Raw genomic sequence first — 21884 nt, 5'->3', positions numbered from 1 at the left:
GTTTTCTGTTCTGTTCCCCAGCATTTACACAGTATTTTTTTCACCTGTATTAGGCTGGCTTCTTATTGCACCAAACTGACTAAGGGAAAACATAACGTCCTCGAAAACAAGACGTACTCCTTAAGAGCTGTTCCTATTTCTTCTCCCCAAAATGCATTATGAATTTTACATACACTTCACTGATCCACTTGATATTTGCAACGTGTTGGGATTCTGTGTGTTCCCTCTGTTACAGATCGTTGTTCAGGCGCTGCAGTGTTCCCATTACTCCATTCTCTGGCAGCTGGTGAAGATCACCGAAGGCTCCCCGTCCAAAGTGAGTAGGCGTTTGGTTGTACAGATTTTACTACAGAAACACAGCTTGCCTAAAAGGGCACTAGACCTGATTCTCTGTAACTCCACCCACTGTACAGTCATTTTATGTTGGCATGAAACAGATATAAAATATTGATGTTTTGATTTATTTGATTTCAGGATCTGTTTAACATCATGTGTGTATCTAAATAAGCTATACAAAAAGCAGAAGCTCGTCTTTATCAGGATTTTATATTAATACTAGCTGATATTATATTTTAATTGCTGAAGACACTAAATGCACTCTATTGTGAGTGCAGCAGTTTGCGTAAAGAGATAAGAAATGTTGACAGTGCTTATCTAATAGTTGTTGGCAATATTGTTGATCTGTACACCACAGATAGCTTAATATTTACACGTATTTACCTGGTTTGCCTTTTACTTACATCTTATGTTGCTAAATACAAATGTAAGGTTACTAGCAGTGACAACTACTAATAAGAAGTGCACATAAGAGTAATGCAGTAAGGACAGTGTCACACGTCATTTGTTTGTTATACTTAGCTTTTCCAGGACCTTTCCTTAGCTCTTTTCTCAATCAGAGGCAAACATCCTGTCTTTTTAGGGCTTTTTCAAAAGTCATACATCAAATTAAAATGGTATGAAAGCTGAAGTAGTAAGTGTACTTCCCCATCAGCATCAAAAAGAAAAAGATGCTGTACTAAAGTATTACTAAAATAAGAATTTTATGCACATAAAAATGCTAAAAATACATTGTAAATTCTTTAAGTTGTTTCAAATATTGACAAATATTGACATTTAAAAATAGCTACTAGAAAAAATAATAATTGGTATTCTTTATTCTTGCTTTCATTCCCGTTTTCCCCTCTCAGCTTCTTCACCTTCTTTCTCTTTAGCATGCTGGTAGTAAATAATATTGTAACTTATATAACCTTATAACTGAGAAAACTGAATGCATCCCATTTGTTTTAAATGAACTCAGCATCTCATCCCAGGAAAGCATCCACAGCCATCCCAGCATTGTTATCCTTAGGGAGGAACTTCGACAGGGGGAGCTCAGTAACTCAGTAAATCCAGGAGCCCTACGCTAATTCAGCCCTGATGTCCATAAAAGCCACACACTGAATCTCATCCTAAAGCTTCCCCAGTAAGGAAACTGGGCAGCTGGTTACTGTGTAGCGAGGCACTTGGGTATGAGGAACCTGGTGGACTCTCCAAGCCTGGACACCGTCTTCAACACCTTTAATTAAATTTTGCCCCATGTGCTCTTGACCTTCGGGTCTTGCCAGGTGTCTTACCCGCTCCTGAAGAGGCCCAGTGACTCTGTCAAACTCTTTGCTGGGCCCCTTGAGCAGCAGTGCCCCTTCTGGCCTTGCTCTGGGTGCAAATGCTGAGGCACAGAGCAGCCGGTAGGATTCTCATCTCCCTTCACTGAGTTTCTCCATTTTCCTAAACTCAATACAGTAAATCACTGCAGTATAACGTAGCTGGTGCAGGGCAATAGTTGTCAGCATTACTGGAAAAAAGTTTCATGTTTTCTTGTGTTTAAATTATAGCAAAAGGCACTTACCATAAACTACAGCTAGTGACTAACATACATATCTGCATAGGACATGGTGAGAAGCTTCGCATTTTGGTGTCAAAGTGCCATGTGGACTCTTTGCAGTATTGCCATGATGGTCCAGTTAAACTGAAAAAGACCTTTATTTATTTCAGTGACAGGGTTTTTCTTACGGACAAGCTTAGTGCAATTATATGGCTTTGCCTACTTTTTAAAAATAGGCTACATTTATATGAGACATTGTTTTATGAGATGAATGCAGAAATACTTGATCTCCCATGTATTTCTAATACTGCTCTGATTGACATTAGTCATAACGTAGTTCATAGGAGTGGAACTGTGAAGGCCCGTTGAGAATGGCCATTCGAAGAACAAGTCAATTCTGCTTCTGGAATCCCCAGGGAAAATCATAATGACTCTGACCTAGAGAGCTGGTGTTAACTTACTGTTTGGGGCTTTACACCCCTCTCTACTAAAATGATGAGTGTTGTGCGTGCTTGGTTCCAGAGGAGCACTGTGTTAATGCCCTTCAGCTCCTACCTGCCCAGCAGCCTCAGCTGTGCCCACAATAGAAATGGGAGGGGGGTTTTTTCTATCAAATTTCCCACTGGAGTTTGTTTACTGTGAAAATAAATCTGATCTGCACTACATCTGTCATTTAGTCCATTAGGAGATAATTTTGCCCATGCTTGTTTTATAAGCTATGATTTAGGTTTATGAATTAGCAGACATTAAGGGGGATGACTTCGAAAGTATGATGTATGGGAAGACAAAGGCATTAACGTGAGCATCTCAAAATGAAAAGCAGTGTGTTTCATGAGCACTTTTTAAGTATTCAGGCATTTACAGGAAGATTTCTGACACAGAGTTTTAACATGCAGGTCCATACAGCTTTCTAGTGTTCCTGTGCTGGAGCTGTAATGATCTAAGGACAGGGAGGTGATGCTTTGTAGGCTGAAGCAGTATCTTTAGTAGACCAATGGATATAGCTGCAAAAGTTAGAGAGGCTTTTAGACACACACACCTTTCGGGTTTGAAGTAAAAGCAGAAGATTGCAAAGCAAAATACAAGCTGAGAACAACAGCTTAGTTTCTATTTACATACGGATGAGGTAAACTGCCTCTGAAAGAAAAGGTCATTGGTACCAATGGGGAGTGGGAGCAGGGCAAGGCAGGTGGTAGGACAGATACTGGGAGGAAAGTAGGAACTGGATAGTGGGGAAGAGACAGAAGATGAACTATGAAAAGGCTAATGAAGAGAAGGGAATTTATAATATGTTGTAAAACTAATCCTGAGTCCTTGTTCACCTGTATCCAGTACATTTATCAATTTTGGTTCCCAAGCTCGTGTTCAGAAGATGATTTTTTTAGTTTTCCCTTGAGCATCCAGGCTGAGAGATCAGAGGTGGAGGGATTGATTTGTAAGAAATGTTCATCTGCTGCCAGCTGGATGATTTGTCTGAATTCATGCTGGCAAATAGTAGCTACTCTGTTTCACCTTCAGTTACATGGAGGCATTCAAGGAACAGGATAAAGTTATTAACATTTTGGAATTGAGTACAGGATTTGAGGATGTTAGTGTTTTGTGGGAGGCAATATTTAGTTTGGTAGTAGTGGGCATATATTGGCAAATTTTACATTTCTTTATCAGGTATTCTCTGACTCCATTAGGTGTACATTTTATTGCAGGGAGTTTACAGGCAGGATACGTAGTTCTGGTGAGGTTTCTTTTGAAGTGAGTTCTTGAGTAGAGCTCAAAATCGCTTAATAGTTTTGTGTATTGTACAGTCATAGTGTACTGTAGAGTCATATATTACAACCAGAGCTATACAACTGGGAACAGAATCATTTTGGAATGGAATTATTCTTTATCTGGTGTTCAGATGGCTCTTGAAAATACACAGCCTCTTTCCCAAGAGGACTGTCCTTGTTTGGAAACTGTCCTGGCGTTACACCCAAGCCCAGGGTACATTTATTGCTTTCTGAGGGACACTTTATATTACAGCTGTAATGTTTTGGATTATGGCTGACCACAGGAGGCTGGGTGTGCTGGTCTACAGGCCTCAGATGTGTCAGGGAAAAACTGTTTGACTGTTGTGGTTTAAATCAAATGAGAATCAAGTCAGCTCATTCATTTATTAGCAAAACATGATGAACCTGCAGTCACTGCAACACATCTCCAGGATGAGTATCAGCTTTTCACCAGGTAAACCAGGATACTTGACACTTTTATAATGCCAAGGAACACCTACAAATTTCAAACTACCCTTCTGTAACTGTTCACAAATTACTCTCAGCCCCTCCCCAAGACACACACGCAATTTTAAATTACATGTTGCACTTCTTTGGGGACCGTGAGACCCGCTGCTGATATGTGGGTGCTCCAGCTTTGTGTGTACCCACACCCACAGAGCACCCAGTCACATACCTGTGCTCGAGGTGGGGGTTCCCACATTGCAACCCACATTGACAGTCCTTCGGATGGGTGCAGGCTTCCTACGGCTCCCAGCAGAGAGGGTGAGCCACAAGTTGCAATGTTGGGGTGTCTGACTTGGTTTGACTGCTGCTGTGTTCCACCTCCACATTCCTCCCCATGATTGCACCTTTTCTTGCTGCTTTTGTACTTCTTGTCAGTGACTAATCCTTTTCTCAAAAGTTTCTTGGTAATCTTCTGGTTACCGTTTCATCTGGTCATTTTAAGCAAATTCATTTTTAACTTTCCTCTTAGCATTATCATTTTTTAGGCAAACACCTCCTCAGAACAGGTAATTTTGGGTGTTAAGCTCACAGGCACTGCTGCACTCATGTTCTCATTGTATCAGCTGCTGTTTATCCAGGGTACTCTGCAGATTCCCCTACCCTATGTGATACTGCTTGCAGATTACAATTTTAATCATAGAGCTTAGGGATGTGATATCAGCATAAAAATGTTTCAAAGATATTTGAATATGAGGATGATAATTACTCATTGTTTGAATTACTAAGGAAGTCCAAATTATCTGCGCAATAATAAAGATTCCACCAGTTAAATACTGCATGGAGTTGGGGCAGTTATTTTAAAACTCTTTTCCAAGGTGGCCAGTGGAAAAATAAGGGCATACAGTGCAGTCAGTATCTAAGATCTGAAAGAAAAAAAAAGATTGCTAAAAGGAAGGTTGCAACAGGTAAGGATGAAATGTGTAAGCCTTGAAATATCCAGAGTCAAGCGCTCTGATCTTTGGTTGTCATCTTGTCCATGTTTAGAGAAGGTTGAGGCCATGGCTGTTGGGAAGCAGCACAGTATTGGGGGAAGTGGTTTATATGGTGTAGCTTTTGGAAACAATCTGTTGTAGCCTAGAGAAAAACTGTTCTTCATGTGAAAAGGGGCTTGGGGATGGTTGCAAAGGAAGCTGGTAATTTCTCAGCAAAAGTTCTTGTGTGTAGATCTTGGGGAACAGGTACTATCTCAAGGTAGGAGACTTGGGGATTAGATGATACAGCTGTTGTTTCCAGCTAGATTTCTTTGTATATTCAACAAACCACGTGCTCGGAACCATTATACTATGCACTGTACATGTATGTAATGAAAAGGAGATATTAGCAGAAGAATAGAGTCCAAAATCTTAGAACAGTGGAAAAAAAAAAGCATGAATAGAGCAAGCATTCAGAGGTAAGACAAAAGCAAAACAGTTCTGAGTGAGCAGCAGCCAGACGAGCCTAATGCGTGGTGGTACAGAGTGATTAGCAGGCAGAGGAATTAGGAGAGGGGGTTTAAAGAACAGCATTGTGACCTGGTGACTTTTCATATTCATATGGGTTCAATGAGAGAAAGCACGAAATGCTGAAGGGAAGAAGAGAGTCACAAGGTGCAAAAGGCTGGATTGTGTTCCACAGTTGAAAGCCAATTGCTCTTGAACACTGTAAAGTTTATTGAAGACTTGGAGTTGCAAGGAGAAGGAAATTAATACTGCAAATAAGGAATTTAGAGGAAAGGCAATGGGAAAATAGGAAGAAAACCACTGGGTTTGTTAGATTAACCTAGCAAAAGCACAGCATTTCCACATGCCTTCAATGGGAGGGGGGAAAAAAGCTTCAATTTAAAGCTGGAAAGTAACTGAAGAATTTTAGATGGAAGTGTCGTGATTACAGGTGGTGGCAAAGCCAATACATGTCCTTGCTCTTAGCAGCTCATTCTTGTTCCTGCCATGGACTAGTTAAATTTGAAGATACTATGCCGTACAGTTCAAGAAGGGGTTATTTCTATGCTGGGTGACTTCAGTGATCTATTTCACAGTGTAACCCCCTAGTTTTACTCTAGACACCAAGAAGATGTTGGCAGTTTTTCTAGCAGTTTTTGTGCTGAAGCCAGTGTTCCAGGTAATCACACCTCGGGAGCCTTGGCTGTGTGCCTGACAAGGGGAAAAGACTTGAAAATCTAATTGATCTTATTTTTTCCCATTCTCTCTGTTTTAAAAAAATTACCACTCTCTAGTAGTCTGGGGATTTCTCCCAATTTAGAGAAGTCGCAGATGGCTCTGTTGCACGGTTCAGTCAGGCGTTCTTTTGCTGTCTGTAACTTTTCAAAACGAATCTTTGTCATGCTATCAAGAGAGACGATAATAAATAATGTGTACCTATGTGTTACTCATTCTTTGACAGAAAGAAAAATGGGACACCTGCTCATTCACTTTTTAACCTTTATATAGGATTTTTCAGAGGTTTTAGTTTCTCTGTTGAATTCATTAACATATAAATGGAAGATAGTTGTGATAGAAAGTAAGAAGTTATTAAAGTGATTGTAATCCTGATGTTGAAAGCTGTAAATCAGATTATTATGTAACAGTGAACTGAGAAGCCTGGCACAAGTCCTAGGTAAAATCTTGGACTGGCTGAAAGAAAACACAAGAAGGAATAAATATTAAAAATTTGTTCTTGAGAAAATTGCATTTTTGACTGATAAGGAAACTGGTTGAAATACCAGTTTCTGTAAGACCTGAGTATAACATTACTTTTCAGGTGGATATGTGAATGTGATGTATTTCATATTCAATAACTCAAAGCTGATTAATATATTGGAAAAAAAAAATGTAAGTTGGAACTCATCACACAAGGGAATTAGTTTCTGAAGCACTCCAGACAGATCTGTTCTCTGCTAAAAACTGATAGTTTTACCAATCACTCAGGGAAGGTAAAGTGAAGATATTTAAAATGGGGATGACACAGATGAACTGGTAAACAAAATACAATTTAAAAAAAAGAAAGAGGTGCTTTAATGCTGCCAAATTGAAGGCTTATATCTGGGAACAAGAAGGCTGCTGAGTGAAAAGTTGTGATTTAGAATAGAGCAGACCATGTAATGACAGTGCAATGCATTGGCACAAAGGGATCCTTGGCTGTATTATCGAAGACAATTCTACTAGGATTAGGAAGGTGAGGCTCATAGACCTTCAGTGTCTGTATCAGAAAATCTCACACTGTTAAAAATTATAAGAGGTTCAGAGATTTGGGAACACTTGGGGTGCTCGCAGACCTGCCTTCTGATGTGAGCCAGTACGAGAAGAACATACGGACCACAAAAAGGCTTTTCAGTAAACAAAGAATAACAAGATCTTATGCTAGGAAGCAATAAGCTAAAACTAGAAATGAGACACATGGACTGAACAGCCAGCATAATTAAAAAGTGGAATCTTTGGCAAGGAAAATGTTGCATGTATGCTATGTAGATTCTTTAGGTTGAGGTTGGGTGTTATGTGGGCACATCATCTGACAGCTGATAAGGGGTGTCATGGGGAAAGTAACCAGCAGTGAGTCAGTGGCTGTTTCGATCCCTTCTTTATGTGAGAACTGGGAAGTTTGCAACCCCTGAGTGGTGCAGAGCAGCAGAATCCACAAACTGAGCTGCCACAGCAAGTCCTCACAAAACTGGAAGGCAGCACAAAGTCCAAGTGATTCCTGGTTCTTGTGTTCTCCTTGGCGTTTGGTTTGTCGCTGCCGTAGAACAGAGTAACTATTTGCATCCTCAGGATGTCTGTTGGTTACAACAGAGGCAGTTCTGGCTTTTCACACAGGAGGGTTCTTTTCTTCTGTAATTGATTGCTGTTTCCATGGGGCTACATGATTTATTTTTATGATTAGGCTCCAGTGTCTTATTTATTTATTTTGTTATATGTAAAAATAAGTATTCATCAGAGTAGAGCATTAAATCCTGCAGGTCAAAGTATCCAGCCTTCTATGGAACCTGCCACTTCTGGTCCCCACCTGTAAAACACAAACGAGTTGTCTCTAGGGCAAGGTGATCAACTACAACTATTCATTTCTCTTTTCCACCCACAAATCCTTCTTTCTCCAGATGAACAAATCTCCCGCTTTCTTCCATAACTCATCAGATTTTGGTGATTTGCTTTCACATTGCCCATGTCTGCGGGCAGCTAGGAGAATGGTTTTGTTGAACTTGAGACATTCATTGGTATTTTCCTTTTTTGTTCATCCTGATTTATCTGAGTACAGAATTCTTTATAAACTCCGTTGATGTATTAAACTTCCTGTTCTGAAACATAACTTATATTGAATATAAAATACAGACAGTTCAACTCGGGAATATACTGTTTTACTGTTATTATTTATTACAAGGAAACTTGGGGTAATTTCTCTGAAAATTCATGACTTGTTTTACTCAGTGCTCTATTTTTTTCATGGCCTTTTTTGTTTGGCTAGTTAATAGGACTGAATTTATGAAATTATCACCATCTTTTTATTTTGCTTTTTCCTACCTTTTATTAATATTTATCTATTATTCCTTTTAAATGTTTATTCTAGGAGGACTTGCTGGTATTGAGGAAAACTGTGAAATCCTTCCTGGCTGTCTGCCAGCAGTGTCTGTCAAATGTCAACACTCCAGTCAAAGAGCAGGTAAAGGAGATGACTGTCACATGCTTTGAGCGAGGTCTGAATATGAAACTGTAGTAAAACTCCATACTATACGCAACTTAAAGTAAAATAATCTGAGCATTCTGTCTAACTAAAACTGAACAAACGCTCCATAAGAAGAGCTGTATTAAAAGCACCTGCAAAGCACAGTGAATGCCAAATTCATTTTTGATACAACAATAAGTTAGTTGTACCTGGGTGCTTAGGCTCCTGTTCCGCTGTTACAACTTCAGGCACCTAACTCAGTCACCTGAAAGAAATATCCCCAGTATTAACAGCTGGAAATCGGCACTTTCAGAGGGTGATTGAGAGCCCAAATGGGCTGAATCTTTCTCTGTATTTGTCTGGACTTTTCCTCCTGTTACTGACTAACAGGGAGTCCAGAGCAACTGCTTTCTGCCCAAGGCAAAGGCCTGAAGCCTCAATTGTATTTTGTTATCCTAATAATTCAGTTAAATGTAGTGGTGAATACTAATTATTGTATCTCTTAGCTGTTGTGGCTAATGAAAATGGAGGCTTCCAGCAGTACAGGTCATACCACTGCTTATTTATATAACAAAAAAGAAAATTAATTCATTTTACAGAAATACTCTGAGTAACACTAAGAATGCAGTGTCCTCACACACTGTGCAAAAATCGTCTCTTCACAACTAATTATGTGTCTTTGAGAAATCAGAGTAAAATAGCTTTTTAAACAGTGTCTTCATTGTAGAAAGACAGAGATCTGGAGGGTTTTTTAGATTCTCTGCAATATAACCACTCGAGCTGAGGTTGTTCTGCTTCCCTGTCTGGCAGGCTGACGGGAAACATCCATCTATGCATCTCTCTGCAAATGGATGTGTGTGCGCACATATGCCAAGATATCAGATTTTTTTTATGGCTCAGTGTAGTTGTCCAGTTGTCTGGTTTAGATTTTTGGAAAGCTGCGGGTGCATGGAGTGAGAAGTTTCTGCTCTATGTATTTGGAAATTGAAATAAAAGAAATAAAATCCAAGAGCTTGTTGAAATAATACGCGGCCTCTGGAAAAAAGAAAAGCTGGTTTGTTTGCTGAGATTCTATGAATATATACTGATCTATATCAAGTCTGTTGACATCTCTTAGTTGTCTACAGATTGTTTTTGTATCAGACCTCCCAAGATTTGGCAAAGACTATGACTAACTGGCCTGTGGTTTTTAAAAGATTATACTTCTTAAAAGACAGATGTTTGGGTTTTTTTTGAAAGATAGCTCTGCTTGGCATTTACACTGTGCTCTGCAAGCTGATAAATGGTAAAGGCTCGGAGACGTTGCTGGTTTATGCATTTTTAAAAGAGTCTGACATTTCATTGTCAGATTTAACTTTAGTAATTGTTTTTTAATATTCTGAGTAGTTACTCTTAGCATATATTATTAACATTATATAATGTGAAAGTATCATCTAGCTCTATGAAAATACCAACAATTCTAGCTTAAGCTAGCACTAACATCTGTGCATCAACAAATGGTAAATTATCCTTCCCATTACTTCAGTGCTTTTGTTCTTGTTACATATTAGCATGTTTTTATTCTCTTTTTATTAGTGGCCTCATTTTTTTCGTTGGTGATTTAAGCCTTGCATAGGAGACCCTTTGCAGGTCACAGCTCTGTGGAAGTTCTCAAAGCTCAGCCTGACAAAGCCACGACCAACCAGACCCAGAGATGAGCAATGTCCCACTCAGAGCAGGCTGGACCAGAGTCCCAGAGGTCCCATCCAACTAACCCTTCTATGATATTTTTAATTTTTTTTCCTTAAAATGTAGATTTCCTTAAGTGCAGGACTGCTTCTCAATCCTCTTGTTCTATTGGATTTTGTTGAGAATTCTGTGGACATTATATTGTCTCCCTACCATATTTGATTCATAATCTATACATTATTTCCAGATCAGTGCACAAATCAAAGGAAGGAAAAACATACTAAGTATTTATAGAAACAGAACTCAAACATTTCAGTTTTTTCTAGACTATTTGAGTGAAATAAACCTCCTGTGACTAGGCATACCTACAATATACGGACAGCTGTATCTGAGTCCACTGCTGTCTTTATATTGTACAGAACTAAGCACTTTCAGTGCATTATTCGTATGCTCTTTTTAAGGGGCCTGTGTAAGGATGAGATTAAAATGTAGTGAGTATCAAAAAGTTTGGAGCAGCTGAGATCATCACTGAAATGAATCACAACTTTTTGGATCCAGTGGAGAAAAAACCCCAAATACTGACATCTCTCTCCAAAGTCTAAGTAGGACATAGTTTACAAGGATTTGCATTCTGTTCTTGCCTAAGAGTAGCTCATTCAGATTTCATAACGTACTCCAGAAATAAGTGGGCTGCTGTGATGTTCAGCATTCACAGATTTCATTTGGGAGGTTTTTAAAGCAGATTGCTCTCGCTCACTCCTTTTCCTTAGGCTCGGTTCAAAAATATGTTTAAACACATTTAACAATCCTTCTGTTCAGCTGTTTGTAGGGGGGGAACATAGGACTGAATTAAACCCCGCACTGGATTTCCTGACCGTCAGAGCCATTGTATTCTGCATCTCATTCCCACCTGGGGACGGTGATTGACGCTGCCCTGAGCGAGACTCCTGCAGACGCATCGGCACATCCAACGTAGATCTTTAGGGGTCTTTTTACACATCAGTCCTTTGAACCTTCTTCTCTGGCTCACTTTTCAGAACCTGAGGTTAAAGACAGAAACTAAGATGATTAAAAAGTACTTTTTAGAGCACCTCAGGTGTTGGATGTAAGGCAGCAGAATGCAGCTGGCTGTGATGCTCCAGCATGAACCGTTGGGGAAATAGTGTTATTCTTGTGCAGGAGAGTGTACAGAAAAGCCCTCGAAAGAAATAGAGATATTAATAGCTGCTGCCTTTCTCTTCTCAGGTAACGAGGGTATAATAGTGATGAGAATAAATAACTGAAAATTCTGCCCTGGTCGCCTTTTCTCTAGGTTTGAAAGCTGTGGGGACTTACTTGATTCTTTTTTGCAGGGAATTGTTGATGAAATTCTGCAAGGATGTATTTGCTTGCAGCTGCTTCTGTGTGTTTTTGGGATCTGACAGTGACTCAGCTTGGATTTTCCCTCGTAACATTATTCATTTTTTTGCTTGTTCAGCTTTTCTAACTTTATCAAAAGAGGTGTTTATTCTTTACTACAAATTTGGCTGCAGTCGGTGGATCAGAGGTAGATTTCGAGTTCTTTTCACAGAGAAGAAATGGAAGTTTAATACAGATCATCCCGGACAAGGGAGAGATCCTTACGCAGGAATCAAAGGTGTAACATTTTAAAGTTAGAGGAAACCCTCAGGAACGCATTTCACAGCACACAAACAACTACAGCTGAGTACATTTAAAGAAGGACATCTAATAATAGCAGGGGATAGCTGGAAATCAGATAAATGGTATGTTATTTTTTACTTACTTACGCTTCTTACCGCATTGATTCTCTTTTGCTTTTCAGGCTTTCATGCTGCTCTGTGATCTCCTGATGATTTTCAGTCACCAGCTGATGACCGGAGGTCGAGAAGGTCTTCAGCCTTTGGTGTTTAATCCGGATTCAGGCCTGCAGTCAGAACTCCTCAGTTTCGTCATGGACCACGTCTTTATTGACCAAGATGACGAAAACCAGAGCATGGGTATGTTGAGCTTTCACGTTTTCTACTTAGCATGTTTTCATAACAGACACAGAAGAAATAATAGAATTTTCAGACCAGTTTGCTCAAATGTTTTCAGAATTACTTATTTTTGGGAGGTATGAATAAGAAATATTCAATATTTGGTACTACTTGTTTTAAAGAAGTACAAGTGCTTATAAAGTTCCCATCATAAAAAGATGTTTTCAGAAGACATGAGAGTGGCCTGGAACTACATGCTGTAAGTCTGGCGAAAATTTTTCTTTCTCAACTGATCTATATTTTTCTCAAGATTTATTTGCAAACCAGTACAGTTTTAGTTCAGCAGCAGACTTCATTTAATATGGCTTCAACTTGCTGTTGGTGTATGTTACAAATGCCAAAAAGCAAGTACAGAAACTCCCAGTTTTTGAATCCTAAATAGCGCTGGAGGAGTGGTGGATTCCCAGATCGGCAAACTCTGTGGAAGAGTTGCTGAGCACATAGCTCTTTTTGGCACATTCTCTGAATTTCCACTGAACTCGGTTACTTGTATATTAGCATGACACATAGGTGCTATTTTAGATCTTTTAAGACTGCAATATATAAAACTAAGGTCTCGGAAAATGTATTCTTGCTCTAAAGGTGCTGTCAGTCTTCCAGCTCCTCAGTAGCTGACACCTTTGTTGAGCAGCTCTTTAAGGAGTCCTGGGAAGGAAACATTTTGGAAAACACCTTCACCAGAAATCTATGTGCAGTTAATCATACCTTGTGAGTTCAGCGTTCAGAATAATACATCAAGGGTAGATTTTAGGAGGACGGTGTCTGACTTCATTTGCTCTTGAGCAAAATTTCTGTTCTGTAACATCCTGCAATTGGACTGGGAAGGCAGCAGAGAGGAATGAAGATCTTTGTGTGTTGTCTCTGTTCCCTAATGCTGCTCTGACTCCATGAAGTCAGTCTGGCCATTTATAACACATCAGTAATGACAAAAAGGAATTAAGAAAAGGTGGGGGGCAGGGATGGACCATGGTGATGGGCTTCAGTTCTGTGGGTGGAAGCATCTCAGAATTAAAACATTGGGTACATATCCACAGTCAGCTCCCCTGCTTCTCAAAGGTTTCCTGTGATCAGATAGGTGACTCCAGTACTGTGGCTCTAATAAGAGTGCAGCGACAGTCTCAGTGACACAATGTCCCTTCTCCCTCCTGCCACAGCTCTGTACTTCTTCAAACTGATTCCCTCCAAGAATAAGCTCCTCTAAATAGCACAGAGTATTTACTTATATCACAGCAGTTATAGATGATGGCATTTTCTTATATAAGTTGTGGAATATGTTTTTATTATATTTAACATTTAATGTGTATAATTTCGTTTTCATTCACAAAGTGGATTCTTACATGGGGACTTAACTCTTACCAGCACTGCCATTCAATGTTGATGTTTCTCACAATTGAATTTTACTTCCCGTTGTTATTGGTGCTTTAGAGCCATCGATTGCATATCTGCAAATCCAAGGCATGCAGTACAAGTATTGCTGCTTCTCATTTTCCTTATGTGAAATATTTATAGCTTATTTATGCTAAAGAAGCATCTCCACATGTCCCGTGTTTCAGAAGTTGAGCAAAAGGCATTCAACAAGTCTTCACTGTGGCCTTCCACAGGGGAAAGAAAATAAGTGATTCAGTTCCATGTGGATTATGTTTAGTACCTATTCAGCATCCTTGGACGATGTGTCATGTTCCTGAAGTTTCCTGAAAGTCCTAACACAGGCAGGACTCAAGAATTATCACCTTTTGTTTTAGTTTCTCCTGCCACAACCCTTGCTTCATTTTAAAGAATTAGTTTTTTTCTAACAGCTGCTCTCTGGTAACGTTGCGTTATTGTTGATACTTTCAGAGGGAGATGAAGAAGATGAAGCTAACAAAATAGAAGCTTTACATAAGAGAAGAAACCTTTTGGCTGCCTTTAGCAAGCTGATAATCTATGACATCGTGGACATGCATGCAGCAGCAGATATCTTCAAGCACTACATGAAGGTACAGCTCTGCGTACTCTCCCTAACTGAGCACAGACCCTCTTTCTCTCACTTCTGATGGAACAGTTAAAGGTGGAAAGCTTTTTCAGCTTTATTTGACTTCTTGCAGTAGTTTTTCCTTTCTAATTGACAGCTGGTGCTGAGCAGCAGCAGGCTCTGAGCTCCCCATCCTGTGTGGCAGGAGTGCTGGAGGGAAGGCAGCACCACAGGCTGGTTCTGCAGCATGCTGAGTATTTCCAGAGAGGGCCCTTTCTACAGAGTTCCTTGTCCTGCTCCTCAAATTAATTCCTAGAATCCACAATAACAGTTGTCTGTATAATGGTGTATTTCACTGGGAATCTCCCAGTCTCAGTGCTTGCCAGAAAGAAGCAGGTGTTTGGGTTTGAGGGGTTTTTTTGGTGAGAAAAGATGGTTTAGCTGCCAGAAGAATGGCCCATCAGCAGCCCTGACACGCCAAGCAACACAAAGCCCCGCAGATGATGTCCAGTTCCTTGACTAGTCATCACAAAGATGACAACCAAGGAGGATAAACTGGAAGATAGAGTGGGGAGTGGGTCCTTTACTACAGTGTCTGAGATGTTGATGTGAAATACAAAGGATTTAACTTTCAATCCTCCTGCTGCTGTTCATGAGGAGCACGCAGCACAATAAAATCCACAGCCAGCTCACTGCTCAGGGTTGGTCGTGCTGAGGGATTCTTTTCCAGAGCAGGAGTTTCAAACTGAAGCTGTCACAATCCAGGTTATTTTCCCACCAAATGGTCAGTACCATAGGCTGTGATTTTCAGCAACCATTCTTGCAACATAAAGAAAATCAAGATTTCATACTGACTAATTCCTTACTCAGTGTTCTGGCTTCAGTGAATTCCTTTCTTGGCCATCGAACTCCCCTTGCACCATCACACCTTGTTGCAGGGGGTGTTGGTTCAATGTAAGGTGAATTTACAGCCTTAGGTCACTTTCATCAAATGTTTAGTTTGGGGTAGGAAATACTTTTTGGTTTGTTTTTCTACATATTTGTTACAAAAGACAACAAACACAACTGATAATAACAAATACAAAGACAATAACAAATCATTTTCTTATCACTGGGTGCAGGCTACCAATCAGGTTAAATTTTGATATTGAAACATTGCCTCTCACTCACATAAAATGTCTGAATTTGAGACTATTTTTTTTTTTTTTTTGCAATTGCTGCCTTTTCACAACAAGAATTACAAGTAATCTTTCTATCAGGAGAACTGTAAGAAATTGTATAAGAGGTTCAAATTAAAGATTTAAAGAGAGTTTTTTCCACATTTTTTCCTAGTACTACAATGACTATGGAGATATCATTAAGGAAACCCTGAGCAAAACAAGGCAAATCGATAAAATCCAGTGTGCAAAGACACTCATTCTCAGTTTGCAACAGGTAAGAATATTGATTTTTTTGGTAGATGTGCCTCACTGCAAAAAATACTGGGCGGGATTTGCTCTGGTGCCCTTTACAATGAAGTGAAAATACCACACTTCTGTTAAGAGATTGTCTTGTTCTGCAGTTAAGGCTGTCACTGTTCATTTGTCTCTGTAATCTCTGTCTCCTTAAGCTCACACTAATGAAGGTTTGGTCAGATTAAAATGGAAGAAAGGGAGAGAAGAGCCTTGAAGGTGATTTAGTCCAAGCTGCTTCGTAGCATTTGTTTATGGTACCTAGTGAACAAGAAGAATTCTGATGACTTTTTCATCATATAATCAGCTGGAAGTAATACATCTTCTTTACATTTTGTCTAAATACTGCTTGATTTTTCAAACTTCAGGCTAATTAGTTTTAAGTCTTCCAATATTGCTAAACATGTTTTTCCCCTGAAAAATTTTCTTTACATCAACCATGAACTGATGATGAAATCCATCCTCGTTCTGCCGACCCCACCAAGTGTGCGCCTCACTCAGTACCCTGAGGCCATTCAAGTACCAGCCAAACCCCTTACACAGAGAAGTTACTTCTATAAATTAGATGTTTTCAAATTAGCTGGGCCTCCCAAAATTCAGTCCAGAGTGCTACGAGATTTCCCGTGGCAGTCTGGAAGCTGAGAGATACCTGTGAAACCCTGAGAAAACCAGGATTGCTGAATGTCAAAGTAGTGGCTCTCTTTAAAACCTGGAGAGTGGAAGAAGCCAGGCACCATAGATCAGCCAGCCTGATATCATTTCATGACAAAAAATAATTAGAAAAGCTATTTGCAAGTGCCTAAGTGATAGATAACAGGCAGTATGAATTTGTCAAGGAGAAATCATGTCAAATTAAGCTGCTTTCATTTATTATATGGTAACAGAGCTTGTGGATATCAGAGAAGCAGTAGATTTAATGCCACTTGATTTAATATTGTCACTGACACCGTCTCCCTTGATGTTCTTATTAGCAAGTTAGGAAAACGGGGTTTAAATGGCAATAACAGAAGATATAGAACTGATTGGAAAACTACCGAGCAGGACGTGATTGCACTGCAAGGGTGTTATCAAGCGGGCTTTCAAGGCTTTTACCCAGTAATGCTGTGCAGATATTAAGTCTTGAATGATGGAATAGCAATTTTGCTTCCTAAATTCATAGAAGATGCCGATCTGATGGCTGCTATAGGTATTTTAGAAAACAGCGTAAGAATACAGAATCATCTCGATGAGCTGGGAGAATAATAGGTGCAATTCAGTGAAGGTAAGTGCAAAATTCTGATTAAGAGTTATCGGCCACACCAGTACAAGATGGGGGATAATCAGCAAATGGGACATACACAGAAAAAAAGTCTGGGAACTGAAGTGGATTAGAAGTTGAATGTGAGAGAACTCTGTTACGTCTCTGTGAAAAACATCATTTTAATGTCTGCTCTTCACATAACTGCTTAAGAACAAAAGTCTGCCTCAAGAAAAGTGTTTCCTAGCTCCCGGGTTTTAATCACTGAATTCTTCTCTAGCTGTTTAATGAGCTTGTTCAGGAGCAAGGTCCCAATTTGGACCGGACGTCTGCCCACGTGAGCGGCATTAAGGAACTGGCCCGTCGCTTTGCCCTCACTTTTGGCTTGGATCAGATCAAGACAAGAGAGGCTGTGGCCACACTACACAAGTGAGTGGTGGTAAATAAACTAGATTTTTATATTACTTCAGATGAAAAGTTTTGCTCAGCATGCCTTATCTAAAGGTACGTAATCTTAACAGGTCCTGGAATAACAATGGTGTTTTTCTAGTTTACCTAGAAAACTGATGGGGGGTGTACATTTATGTAAGAAAGGAAGAAAAACTGAATTTATTGGAATGTCCATGTTTATCTCAGGTAAAGTCACTGGTGTTGTACATATTTGTGTGGACTGTATCTAACAGCTGTAGATAGTTCTGTGTACCACACCACTGTGGATTCTCTGGGCACCAGGGGCTTTTATAAAAAGGTATTCCAAAAATACTTTGGAAATATTTTTTGAGTGGCTTGAAGCTTTTTACGTAACCGCTGTGCAGGAAAGTGTAGACAGGTGCTGCTAAATTTAAATGGTGACTTTCCCCTGCCATGAAAGGTTAAAATATTGAAGTTTGCCATCTCAGAGACTAAGTCATTAAGCTCAAGATTAGCAAAGCATGATCAAAATACTACCAGACACTTTCCTGTGCCAAACAAAACAGAAGTCAAGACATCATGTGCCCTCATTATTAGATCATGTGAAAGTAAATTGTGTTCTTTAGTCTCAAATGATAAAGCAGAGATAAGGCAGAGATGCAGGTACTGATGTACTGGTAAGTAAATTCTCTGACTCTTGATGAAGAAGTTAGATTTTGTTATTTCTTACATATTATTCTTACCGCAAACGTCTGCTTCACGCAGAAATGAGCTACTCCTGCTCAGGCAGCGGCTCTCAGCGCCTGCCCGGGCCCTTAGGTTGTGTAAATTCCTTCTTACCATGTGACGGGCAGTACATTGTGTTGGAGTTTGAATCCTCACAAACTGAGAGGGAACATTTGATTCCACTTTGTCCAAAAGCAGCTGTTTGCTAGTAATGGGGGGAAAAAAACCCAACACATTATGACGGGATGTAAAGATTTTCATCACAGTTCAGATTTTGGGCATAATTTAGAAGTGATGGATGACAATTTTAAAAATGTTGTTACAATTGTCTGAAAATGTTCATATATCTTTACCATAGAGATGGCATAGAGTTTGCCTTCAAATATCAGAATCAAAAAGGACAAGACTATCCCCCTCCTAACCTGGCGTTCCTTGAAGTGCTTTGTGAATTTTCTTCTAAACTCCTGCGACAGGACAAAAAGACTGTGTAAGTAATAATGCTCCGTTCATCACTCTAGTGCGTGTTTAAGCTCCTGCTTTGAGGTTTTCACAATCCAGCGGGGGGCTACAGGAAATCCCAGGGAGACATTTCACATACAGTGGTTATTCATCATTTTATATTTTAAAGTAATAAAAATAAATGAGAAACAGAATCAGATCCACTGAGGAGGTGAGCTTGAGACCTCACAAAACAGCGTTCATTAACATTTCTCATGGGGCACTGGAAATGAAAAACAACCTTATTTTTTTTTTAGGCTAGAAGAAAAAAGTGCAGGGAATTTACAGGCCTGTAAACACTGCAGCAACATCTGTTTCTGTTAGATACTTCCATAAAATGTAAACGTATATTTGTGTTTATTTTAATATATTGAGCTAAACTGGGAAATACAGGTTTGCCAAGGCGTCTGTTACTGGCACACCAGGCAGAGAAAGAGGCGGAGAGGGGACACTGTTGTTGGCTGGGACAGGGCAGCGTGGGAGGGACCTGAGGGGCTGAAACAAGCAGCTTGAGTTCGTTACAGCAGCTAACTACTGCAGATTAAATACTGGATATGAAATGAATCAGAGGTATTTCTGATAAGATTTGAATAAAGAGCAAGAAATACTGTTTTATGAGCAACATTTGAACAGATTCTCAAGAGGGGCTGCATACGTCAACAGAATTGGCAGAGAAAACCACTTCATAAGAACAAGTTCGTAGTAAAGACATTGTCAACATCAATGTAATGCTCAACATTGCTAATAAGTTACGTAGCAAACATGCAAGATTGGGTCATAGCACAGAAGAAGGAAGGGAAAAGGGAAGAGGTCTCCAGTCCTGCCCAGGGTAGAACTGAATTCTTTGAATAACTGTCTGACCATTTAAAAAATGCAGTTGCCAAATCTTCTGATTTATGGCTATAAATATCTTTCCAGTTGATTTTCTGCATCCTGGTTAACTTTGTATAATTTTTAACGTATAACACACTTGAGTGAAATTAACTTTTTAATTATATCAATAATTGGTCAATTCAGCAAACACAGTAGAAGAAAGTTAAATGAGCTTGAGAAGTGGATGCTCCATCTGGGCACGCTTGGCATACAGTTTTTGAAACTGCTTTTCATTGTCATATCCTTGAATCTTGTCAACCTCTATCCTGTTCTTCAGGACAGGACTTAAGGATAATAGGCTTTTATTACTGTCTTCCTAGCTGAACCATAGGTTCTCCTGCATCTGTTAGTCTAAGTGTCATTAGCCTGATTCCTTTAGTGAATTTAGTGAAGCTTATCTTTCCTGTACCGTAATAATCCCTTCCACAAGTTTCTCCAGTGTCTAAAATCTAAAGTTAAATCATTCTGTACAGTTGATTTGACAGGTTAATTTGATCTGATCCTTTACATGAAATTCAGTACTTAAGGAGATCTTGTTCCTTTGCCTTCTATGCTGCCATTTAACTGTTTTTCTCAAAGGTTCCCTTCCCCACTCACTGGTGCCCACACCAACCTCCGCTTTCCTTCGCGGGACTGGAGAGGTTGCTGCGACGGGATCCATTTCTCCCGGCTTTAGCTGTCCTTATTGTAGTCACCTGAGCTATTTAATTGAGTCGCTTTTGAAGATCAGTGAAAAGAAACACGCCCTTTAGGACATGATTTATCTGATCTGTTCTAAGTTACTGCTATAAGATGAGTTCAGACATGCCTTGGATGCCATCGGCTGTGAAAAGAGTCAAGATAACTTGCTTAAAAGTTAAGATTTCTTTTGGCAATACCTGCATTCCTTCCCTTGAGAGCTCTGCCTCCGCGCCCCTCAGGCAGTGACAGACACTCAGGTGCACCCTGGAGAGTCGATTTTCCCAAGGGAGCCGTCCCCTCCCTCGGCAGGGCTGCCTGTCACCAGGAGGTACGTGACCACCATCTGGTGGAGAAGTCCTGTGGGCAGGACAGGACCGCTCCTCCTGCCCGCTGTCTGTCCCTGCGCTCTGCTGGGGGCACAAGCGCTCTAGAATAACGCCGAACGCAGCTCACGAGCGTGTAGCTGTCCACAAGGCCTCCAGCTTGGCTTCCCAACCCAAAAAAATGAATTATCTACCCAAGATGTCTGCATATGGCAGCTGCCCTTGGTGCAGAGCCCCATTCCTGTCACAGTTCAGCAAACACTGCTCTCTTGCAGGGCTCCTACTTCCCTTCTGCTTTACTGCTGCTTTTCTATTTGCGGGGAGAAAAGGGAGATGTTTCTGGTTTGGGAATGGAGCAGCAACACTGGTTTAATTTAGTATTCCTGTCCTGTTTATTTATTCAGCTTCTCGTTTTATGAGTAATCTCTAGAATTACTGACAGCCATTTATGGATTTATTCGAATACATGGATTTAATAAAAAACTATAGATTTAAGGTGCCAGGCTCTTACACTTAGCAAAAAAAGATTTATACTAACGCAGTTACAAACACAGAAGGCAGATAGCAGGAAAATCCTGAGGAATTCATCTAACACAGTACAGAGTTGAATTGCCCTGTTGCAGCATTTATTTCCATTTATTCCTCTCAAATAGCTTAGACTAGACAACTGACTATTGGGTGCCTGAAGGCAGATGAGATGGAGCCTCAGTGTGGTGGTTTTACTTCTAAAAATTCAGTTTGTAGTCTCGTTTGAAGCTGGGCATGGCCTACCAGTATGAAACTCCTCTCAAATGCTGAGCACAAATTGTCAGACGTTTGGCGTCTAAATCAGTAAAGAACCCCAAGTGGTGTAGTTTTTCCTTCTTCACAATTTGGGCGTAACCAATGCACTCCACTTTAATAAATATAAATTGGATGCAGGAAAATTTCTTAGTCTCCAAGATTATTCTGCAAATAAATTCTCTAAGTCACTCAAGTGTTGTACTGTAAAGGAGAGAAAGATCAACCCAAGAATTTCCCACTGAGTGTAACGTTTGGATGTTACTCAGTATACACATGAAAATAGGAAGGAAAAAGCAGTCAGAATATTGAATAAAACAGTAGACAGAACAGCTGGTGTTTCTGGAGCAAAGTTATCCTATTCACTGAATCAAAAAACCAAAATCCCAGTAAAAACTCGATGTGATTGTTACCCAGGCACGTACAGCGTGGTTCCTTGTCCTGTTGGGATACCTTGTGTAAGAAGTTAGAGCCTGTTGTGCC

General features: G+C 40.0%; 1 protein-coding gene and 1 long non-coding RNA gene across 6 annotated transcripts in view; one reads left to right on the top strand and one right to left on the bottom strand.

Annotated features, from left to right (window-relative positions):
* STAG1 (STAG1 cohesin complex component) overlaps positions 1 to 21884 on the top strand; it is a 174395-nt gene that overhangs the window by 142167 nt on the left and 10344 nt on the right. For all 5 annotated transcript variants that reach the window (XM_065073078.1, XM_065073076.1, XM_065073077.1 and 2 more), the window contains 7 exons: positions 236 to 316; positions 8671 to 8763; positions 12257 to 12431; positions 14307 to 14446; positions 15754 to 15855; positions 17390 to 17538; positions 18605 to 18733. In XM_065073078.1, the coding sequence (XP_064929150.1) occupies positions 236 to 316; positions 8671 to 8763; positions 12257 to 12431; positions 14307 to 14446; positions 15754 to 15855; positions 17390 to 17538; positions 18605 to 18733 (869 nt within the window). The remainder of the gene's footprint in view (positions 1 to 235; positions 317 to 8670; positions 8764 to 12256; positions 12432 to 14306; positions 14447 to 15753; positions 15856 to 17389; positions 17539 to 18604; positions 18734 to 21884) is intronic.
* LOC110358157 (uncharacterized) lies at positions 3716 to 11787 on the bottom strand. The gene is made up of 3 exons (XR_002412297.2): positions 11345 to 11787; positions 8976 to 9031; positions 3716 to 8112 (listed from the first exon to the last, which is right to left on the bottom strand). It is a non-coding gene; the product is annotated as an uncharacterized LOC110358157 (long non-coding RNA).

Source organism: Columba livia, chromosome 9 (assembly GCF_036013475.1).
Source record: "Columba livia isolate bColLiv1 breed racing homer chromosome 9, bColLiv1.pat.W.v2, whole genome shotgun sequence".
Lineage (NCBI taxonomy): Eukaryota > Metazoa > Chordata > Aves > Columbiformes > Columbidae > Columba > Columba livia.
Note: the sequence above shows the minus strand (reverse complement) of the source record. Positions and strands in the feature narration are given on the sequence as shown.